Source organism: Gavialis gangeticus, unplaced genomic scaffold, assembly GCF_001723915.1.
Source record: "Gavialis gangeticus isolate Ggan-Ray unplaced genomic scaffold, GavGan_comp1, whole genome shotgun sequence".
Lineage (NCBI taxonomy): Eukaryota > Metazoa > Chordata > Crocodylia > Gavialidae > Gavialis > Gavialis gangeticus.
Window position 1 is genome coordinate 6,106,751 of NW_017728995.1, and position 9,747 is coordinate 6,116,497.

General features: G+C 40.8%; 1 protein-coding gene across 2 annotated transcripts in view; it reads left to right on the forward strand.

The window, feature by feature from the left end:
- The window catches only part of KCNAB1 (potassium voltage-gated channel subfamily A member regulatory beta subunit 1), a 332,521-nt gene that overhangs the window by 266,765 nt on the left and 56,009 nt on the right, over positions 1 to 9,747 (forward strand). For both annotated transcript variants that reach the window (XM_019503186.1, XM_019503185.1), the window contains exons 5-7: positions 1,003 to 1,047; positions 3,905 to 3,949; positions 5,731 to 5,774. In XM_019503186.1, the coding sequence (XP_019358731.1) occupies positions 1,003 to 1,047; positions 3,905 to 3,949; positions 5,731 to 5,774 (134 nt within the window). The remainder of the gene's footprint in view (positions 1 to 1,002; positions 1,048 to 3,904; positions 3,950 to 5,730; positions 5,775 to 9,747) is intronic.

The window sequence follows — 9,747 nt, forward strand, 5'->3', positions numbered from 1 at the left end:
CTAAGAGAGGATATTTTATCCCTCTGCTTTTCTGTTTAGGTTGCCCTCCCTATGAGTATCCGTGGAGAAACAACAAAATGACACTGGTCTTTATACACATGCCTAAAATGTAGTGGGCTGGATCATGGCTTTCATAACACTTAGCCTTAAAATGGCTTCACTTGAACAAAGCTGTTGTGTAGGGGTTGTTTTCAGAGAAAAATGCCCTGAGGCACAAAGGGGCTGAAAGAAAACCACTTTCATCTCAACATATCCTTCAAGGCAATGTCAGCCAGGTAGCTATTCCCAGGCTACTCTTAGTGTGTGGGATGCTGCCTACTGCTTCACTGCTTACATAGAACTTGGGCCAGGTAGTCTATTAACCGCAAATGGGAGAACAGCCAACACAGACTAACTTCCCTCCTCCATGTTTCTCTAAGGATGTAATTTTGGAAGCACACTCACAGGCTGATTCATAGTTCTGCTGCAGTAGGGGTTGCCCATACAAAAGAATTGCATTTCTGCAGCATTTGGTCCTAGCATGCCTGACTAAGGCAGCTAATAATTTGGCCGCAGTCTATTCAGATGACTTTCTGCGTCTAAATTAAAAGTGAAATATTTTTCTCTCTAATCACAATGTGACTTTACACTGACTTTTGGAGAAGGGAAAAACGCCACAATTAAGAAGGAAGCTGTGGATTCACATTTGACTTAAGTGTGACATTGACATCAATTCTGTTTAGCAAGGACTGAATTGGTAGTTACAATTGTCTGCATTGTAAAAATACAGCAAAAAAAAGCAAAGAGAGGTCAACCAGGACACAGGGTAATAACTCATATTGTAGTGGGTCAGCAGGGAAAAAATAGATGAAAGGATGAAGGTAAACAGATTTTGTATTCATGTTTGGATTCTTGCAACAGTGTCCTAGTGAGTAATGCATTTGATTTGCTTTAGATCTATTGTACCATTGTTTTAAAGTATTTTATAATGAAGTGCTTTTGTTGTTTTTTCCCTTCTCACAGGGCGGAGGTGATTCTGGGAAACATAATAAAAAAGAAAGGCTGGAGGTACTGTGCCATTTCAAATCCTGACCCTTACTGCTGTTAAAGGCAAGATCCCCTTTTGTGTAGTGATGCACAATGAAGACCATAAAACATGCTGCAATTGCTTGATTTAAAAACAGTATTTGCTTGCACCCTGCTGAGTCTGTTATTGGAGGGGAGAAAAGTAGCTGAAACTTCATAAGAATTATAGGTGGAGCTGGTAGCACTTTTCTTAACGGTGCTCAACAATTCCCACCATAAAACCTAGATTTTATTTTTGCCAGACCTTAGCTGCTGGGAAATTTCCCATGCCAGGAGCCTGCTTAAGCTGAACATGTTGTAGATTTCTGTCAGAACAGTTCAACTGTTTCTGAAAAGCACCTTGGGGGTCAGGGGAGGAAGCCTTGTTCTTGGGAAACGACAGAACCGAGGTTTGTGTCACATTAATTCTGACCCCTGTGTGTCCAAAATGCAAGGTGAGCTATAGTTACATGGATCTGTATTATATTTTTCTGCAGGACATCTGCCTCATTCAGTATATAGAATGAGCAGCTATTCAATATTGTGTTTTCTTTTCATTGTTCAGTAGATGGATTCAGGCTTTATTTACTAGAGATTATTCAAACCCTGTTCAGCATTCAGAATGATTACTTTCCTCTGGTTCTCATCTCTACAATACCCATCTGCCTCATAAGGGTATTATCATCATCCCCATTTTATAGATAGGAAGCCAAGACAGTGATTAAGGTCAAAAGTGTCCATTTAAATTGTGTGCCCAATTTGAGTCTCTCAGAGGCGGATTTTTCCATGCACTTAGCAATATATAGCAACTTATCTGATCAAAGCACAGCTCCCAGGCACTTAATTTATAGCTCAGTGAGCTCTGCATGCATCTTCAGGTCAGACCCTAAGGTCTTAAGCTGAATTCTGAGAAAATGAAGAACATACAGTTAGTGACCAACTTCAGGAATTTGAGTTTAAGTGACAGGGATTAGAATTTTGTGGCAGAAAAATAGGGTAGAATTCAGATCTCCATGGTAGCATTCAACTGCCTTCACCAGGAAACCACCCTTTCTCATCTTACAATCCTATGCTTCACACCTTCCAACTTCCTCAACAAATAAGGCTAGGATGCTACAGATAAGAATCCCCTTTACTACACAGTCATGACTCATTCTTTGAACTGGTCCATCCTGTGAACTGAATGATGCATCAGATCTTTTGAAGAATAATATATTGTCATGTAAGAAAAAGTGTTTCACAGTGCATACACACCCGAGGTGCCTAATTAAAATAGCACAGACAACCTTCATTCTGATAATTCCTAACTTTTGACAGCTGACGGTTGCAAAAAGTTTTGAATATTTTATATAGCATATGTTATATATTTTTATAACATATTTTTATAATATAAGACCTAGATGGGCTTTCCTTTTAGATGTAATTTAAAGGATTTAACCTGGATGTATATTAGTATATGTTTGTAGTTGTAAGCTATATTTACATAATTTTAAAGACCGCTAAAGTCTATCATATTCATCCCTCCGTTAAAGAATGATTCTGATGGCTTTTCATTTCTTAAATCACGTGTAAGTATTTGCTTCAGTATAAAGAAGGTGCAATATAGACCCAGTGTAATGCAGAAGAAATTGCTAAGTACACATCAAAAACCGGGTAGATGCTTTATATCATGAAGATCGTATCGGGATCCATGATCTATGGCAGTATCTTAGCATTAATGAAGATTTTTAATTTTAAAACCAGCTTTAAAAAACAGGCCATTTTTTTTAAAGAAAGTGTAGCATCTACACTGCTACCTTTTTCATATTCAGGAAAGTATTTTTCAAAGGATAAATCTTCGTTTTGATAATGCTCTGGAATTTATAGGTGAACCTAGCAAATGCATCATTCTTCAAGCTTTAATAACTCAGCGACAGTTTATAACAATAATGTATGCAGCTTCTCATTGAACTACTTTCAAAGTACTAATTTACATACAATGGTGCTTCTGATGTTTTTACTTGACACAGCATTATATTCTGAATAGTCATGGTAGTTTGTTCATCGTTAATCAGTGTGAGTTTTCATTAAACCGTAATGTCTAAATGCTCAGCAGCTACAATAGGTATAAGATTTCATACATTACTTTAATTTGGACTCTGGAACTTAGCCTTTAAAAAATGATTAATATGTTTGGGTATTTTTCCTCAAAGTTAAATGCTGACCTGGGTGGGTTTAGATTCTTTCACAAAGTTCCAGGCTGTATCATTCCATTTGATTTAATAGAAGATCATAGGGCAAGAAAAGACAGTTCTAATTATCTGGACTGATGCATGTAACACTGGTCAAAGGACTCCCTGCATTAAGTAATTGTTTTTAAAAAAATCACAATTTAAAAATTACCAGTGATGGAGAATCCACCATAAATCTTAGAAAGGTGTTTCGGGGTGGGTTAGCCTCACTGTTATTAATTTACATCTATACAGTCTGAATTTTTTTCACTGAACCTTCCAGTTATTGGATTCCAGTCACCCAGTGGAGCCAGTCATCCAACTTTCACACAAGTCTCACGAATATGAGAGGAGAATCAATTGCTCAGTTTGCTGGAAAACAACTAGTCTGTGCATTTGTCTACAGGAGCAACTTCATTTATTTATGCTATTATATATTATTTTTTGTTGAATTGGTATAGCATGATTCTGGTTGTTCATTCCAAGTGGACAGAATGTCAAGCTTTAACTATTCCTTGTCCTGCAGGCCACACTTCAGAACCAGGAACTGAGGGGGCTCTAATGATGACAATAACTAAATAGGAGCTTGGTTTTGTTTTACTCCCTATTGCCATTAAATTATGTTGCTTTTTTTCCTTTTGTAATTATAGGAGATCCAGTCTGGTCATTACAACAAAACTCTACTGGGGTGGAAAGTAAGTTTTATGATTATATTTTTTACAGATAATACAATGTAAGGCTTTATGGCTTTGTTCCTTTATGGAAACAAAGCTATATATGGATTAATGAAATCTTGTTTTCTCCTCATCTTGCAAAGGCTTTTTTAAAAGTCAGTGTTCACCAAAGCTGTCAACCTGGCATTGGGCCATAGTAAATAGCATCAGAAAGAATATCCCTGCAATATTCTTTTGATGTTAGGAAATTCATTTTGGATGTTTAAAGTCCAATTTCCAAAAAATGGTTGAAGTCACTGGAAGACCAAAATCGGAATACGTAATACTATAAAAAAGCCACCCAATCCTGCCAATATGACACTATTTTATTTAACACAGTTAAAAATATCTTCCTGACCCCTGGGTTTGAGTTGAGCTCATTCCCTGCAGTGAGCTCAGATCAAAAGTACCCTCTTGTTTCAGAAGAAAGTTGGCATCTATCTTTGAGCTGAGCTAAATGAAGGAGAGTTTTCCTTCTGTTGTGCGGATACAGTACAAATTTCACTGACTACATTTAGTTCTGATGTGCTACCAAAGTTTGAACTCTCGGTTAAATAGTCAGAGAGATTTAACAGGTTCTCTTTTAAAATTCAGTACATTTATTTTTATTTTAATCTGATCTGTGTCATGTATTTTGTGGCTCCAGCACAAAATATATTGCTTTCCCAAACTGCCTAAGAGGAAAAATGTAAAATTTACTTCAAGCATAATTTATTACAACTCCAGCATCTGAGAGATTTTCTTCTAACATGTTATATAAATGAACGGGTTTTTTTTTATTTATTTATTATGCTGAAGTTACTTACAGTACACTCTGAAGCTGGAGAGACAGGGTATAGGTTTGGCTTCTCCAGAAGAGTCTAAATATATATAAGATAGTGCCATGAACTTGAGCAATGTAGATTCATAGCAGTTGTCTTATTCCACTTCACTGCTTTGCTTCAACTCAAAATCTGGTTGGTGTGTTAGAAGTGCATACAAAATTAAACAGACTAGAAAGAGATTAGAGAGCGACATGTTGCCTCTAAATGTAGTTTAGATATGAAAAATGTCATTTCATGTCAACTTGCCTTAGAAATGCAAGACATCTACAAATGATATAATATGTGAAGGCACTTCAGTGTCTTGTCTAATAATTTTAGGACTGATCCCATCCAATTCTAATTGAAAAAAATTCCTATCAACTTCATATGCAATTTTGCTGAAGTAATGACTGCAGTATCTCTGAGAGCCTATATTAAATACTTAGTAATATGAACTAGTGTGAACTATATAGTCTATATTTGGGGAAAATATTGCTCCATTTTGTTTGTTTTGGAATAGGTTTCAAAAGGCTTTTTTAAAATGTCTTTGCTCTGAAGCCACAGATGGTTTCAGTGAGTGTATTCTTATGAGACCAGCTGAGATATGGATTTTAATCAAATACATTTTCATCAAACATGTTTGAAGCTTATACTAATTCTTGTTTCACTGCCATTGAAACTTAATAACTTTAAAATGTTCATCAGTCTGTACATTTATTATATACAGGATGACTATTTTTAGATTATTAATATATTAATAACAGTAATACTATTGTCTTGGGTACTTCTGCAGTGCAGGGTAGCTCTATTATGAGTTCTAGCCTTCTCATTTTTAACATATTAACAGCTTATTCTGGCTGAAATATAAAATCAAAAAACTCTAAGAACATTAGTTCTTTAGGAACTTTGAGCAGTAATAACACCCACACTAATTGCCATTCACCTGTTTTATCTCTGCAGAGCTGAAACAGAAAGAGGGCTTTCAAGAAAACACATTATTGAAGGTATGTGCTATAGAACAGCATTAGACATTCCACAAAGGCATCGGGCTTAAGGAGCATGTTCGAATAAAGAAACAAAAAATAAGAGACAAGTGATTCATCCCACCTTCACAGAGCTCAAGTATGCAGGCTCCATGCTGCCTGCCAGATGAGGGAAGGAAACTGGGTGCTGCCATCTGGGACCAGGGAGCTGGGGAAGGGAACTGAGCCCGATCATTCAGTTCCCCTCCCCAGCGCTATGATCAGTCTGGGGAAAGGAACTCAGCTCAGCTAGGTTCCCCAGCTGGATCATAGGAGGGGAACTCAGCCCAGCTGGGCTGAGTTGCCTTCCCCAGCCTGATTGCAGCACTGGAGAGAGGAACTGAGCCAAGGTTCAATTCCCTTCCCCTGTGCTGCGTTCAGCTTCCTGCAGCCCAGCAGGAAGAGGCAGGAAGAGCCAGGGCTGTGCTGCACGCCTGGCTGAGCCACATGGGCCTGTGGAGCTGCTGGGAGTGGAGCTCTGGTTCTCCCATGTCTCCCACCCCCTGGCTGCTGGCTGCTTTGAAACTTGAAATGTTTCAAAACTTTTGAAAGGTTTCAGTTAGCCTCTTTTTGTTTCAAGGCTGTTTCAAAGCCCTTCATTTCAGTTTGATTTCTCTGTTTCAAGCTCAAAACGAGTCGAAGCAGTGTTGAATCAAAACAGCTAGTGAAATTTCGCACAGCCCTAATGGACAACATGGGTCTAACATTTTAAAACAAGCCACTAAATTGGAGTGCCCAAAGTTATGCATTCAGATTTTGAACCACCTAGGCTTTGAATGCTGCTGCATCCTTTTAATGGGTGCACATATGTTTGAATAGTGCTTACTCAGGTGGCTTCTCTATGCTACTGCAGTGTAAATGTGTACTTTTATGTAAAGCTTAATCTTAAGTAATGTTTGCATGGGCAAAACTGAGTTTGGTCAGTACTTAAGCAATGCACAATTAGGCATTCTGAGACTGGTTAAAATCTGATAAGCTAATTCTAGAGATCTTTATGTTGCTGTATTAAAATACTGTGAACCAGATTGCATATGCCAAATCAGGCCCCTGTTACAATTGGAGAACATTCCTGGCACAGCTGGAAGAGCTGGTGTAGGGATTGGAATAAAGCCTCAAGTGGTAAATTTTCTTATGGTGGTCGCTACTGAAATTAAGCAAGGACATTAGTTACCAAAGATGTTGGCTGCTTCACAAAACATGCCAAGCCGTACTCTCAGGGAAGCTGGAGCATTATATTTTAGTGTACCAAGCGTAGCATTCATTTGCTTTAAAGTAAGTAAACTGGCACAGCACAGTATGCAGTGCAAATTTCAGTAGGAAGAAAAGACAAGAAGGTCAAACAGTAAAGAGAAAGGGTGAACAGAAATCTCCCCCAGGTAGTATATGGACATAGGGGGAGGAGATTGTATCATTTAAGGAGATTTAGTGCCATGGTGACCTACCCACCCGTGTTCCCTTATGGATATTAGAGACACTAGAAGGGTAGCATGTGCATTTCATCCCAGAGATTGCTGTTTTGCCAGATTCCCAAAATTAGCCCAAAAGGTCCCCCCTGCAGGGTGAGGGATAAAGACTTCTGTGCTACAGCAAGACAGAATCTACCCCAATAACTGTTCATAAACTATGCAGTGGGATTTCACACCAACTACCTCTCATGGCTATTTGACATGCTTCTGTCTTTGATTCCAAAAGGAATATGTATATATTCTTAATGATGCAACAGAATTATATACTGCATGCCAAACTATTGCAATTCCAAGAACACCATGGGTGCTTGTAAACATGACTATATATAATAGTCCATATATAGTAACAATATAAAAATTATATATAATAATACATATAACAGACGTTACAATGTACATGTGATGAAAACATTACTTTGTCTAGCTTAATGGCATCACAAAGTACATGTGCACCAGTTTCGGGGGTTTTAGATGAGTTTGTATTGTTAATGGGAAATGATGCAGCTGTCAGCTCACCCCCTGGCCACGGTGGAGGCAGGCAGGTTCCGCAGATAAAAAGGATCAGGCCCCTTGCCGCTTTGGCCTTCAGCAGGCATCTGCTGAAGGCTGAACTGGCAAGGAGCCAAATCCTTTTTCTTTTTTTCAGCAGTCTGACTGCCTCTTCCATGCTGGGGGGTGAGCTGCTGGTAGGCTGAGTGGCCCCTGAGCTGCAGGGGAGCCCCATCCTTCCCTCTGCAGCGACAGCACCCCTGATCAAGAACCTGGCCTGATCCAACTGTTCCCTGAGCCTGGCAGCTAGAATCCTGCCAGAAGCTTCTCCCCGGATGGACTCAGGGAAGAGTTGGATTGGGCCATGTGCTGCCTCTGAGCTGCTAGTAGCCCACCAAGACAGCCCCAGGGGGGTACCACTGCCACAGAGGGAAGGATTGGGGGCCCCTGCAGGGGTCCCTCTGGCAGCTTGCCCCCCAGCCCTCTGGAAGATTGCTCCCCAGCTGTGGGAGAAGCAGGCAGGCTTCACCAAAAAAAAAAAAAAAAAAGGATTGGGCTCCTTGCTGCTTCTGCCTGCTGAAAGCAGAAGTGATGATCCTTTTTTCAGCAGAGCCTGCCTGCCTCTCCCATGGCCAGGGGGAATGCTGCTGGTGGGCCAAGCAGCCCCTGAGCTGTTGGGGGGCCCGGTCCTTCCCTCTGTGGCAGCAGCACCGCCTGGGGCCACCCAGGTGCACTACTAGTAGGCCAGGTGCTGCCCCAACTCGGGGTTGGGGAAGAGTTGGATCAGGCCAAGTGCTGCTTTTGAGCTGGGGTGGGACCCAGCCCACTAGCAGCCCACCCAGGTGGCCACCATAGTGAGAAGGACCAGGGCCTCCTACAGCTCAGGGGCTGCTCTTTTCACTGGCAGCTTGCTCCCCTCCCTTCTCCGGCTCCAACAAAAAACAGAAAAAAGGATCAGACCTCTCGCCATAACATGGCAGAAAAATTGAAACAGTGGGTTTCAATTAAAAACCATTTCAATTTAGGGGGAATAGAATAAAACCCTGGAGACTAAACCCCCATCGTGTACTAGCACCCCATGAATGGTGTGCTAAAATATAATCCTCCAGATTTCCATAAAGAATGTGTGCATTGTTATACAATCAAGCATTTCATTGCTAAGTGGTACTGTTAAATTTCAATATCCAAGTCCTTATGAAAAATGCACTTGAATAGATTTTTTGGCAGGAATTGAAATTTATAGGCACAAAGAAAATGAAATACTTCTATTGTGTTGTGTAATTTAGAGGCAATTAGTCTTCCCTCTAACTTACGAGATAAAACCTAATTTTTGTAGGGTAGCTACTACAAAAGGTGCTGAAATGTATGCTCCATTCCTCTAGGTTATTCATATCTGATGCAAAATTTTAGTACATTCAAAAAAATTAAAAAGCAAGTTAGAAAAAGAAAAGGTTCAGAGCTCCAAAAAATGTATCATGCTGGGCACATCTACGTGTGCAGTTAACGTGCCTTAAGGTTACTGAGCATTAAAATAAGGCACAGTAAACAGCACCTCAGAATTCATCTACACATGTGCCCGTGTTGGGACCAAATTTGCTCCCAATGGAAGCAGTTGAGTCCAGGGCTGCTCCTGCCCCCCAGCCTTGCTCTGCCCCACCTGCAGCAGCCAGGGGGATCTCCAGGCTCCCCTGGTGCCATCTCCAGGCTGGTAGGGGGCACAGAGGTCAGGCCAGGGGAGTGGGAGTGGGGGTGAGCTGCCCTAGAGTGGGGGACAGCTCCTAGCCACATGGAGTTTGGGATTGCAGCCTGAATCAGCGGCGCTCACTTGGAGCAGTTCTCTGTGGCCAAATGGCAGCAGCGCCCTGAGCTCTCCCCTCACTTTCATAGACATTTCGTAGACATTAGGGCTGGGAGGGACCTCAGAAGATCATTGAGTCCCTGCCCAAGGGGCAGGAAGTCAGCTGGGGTCATACGATCCCAGCAAGATAAGCATCCAAATT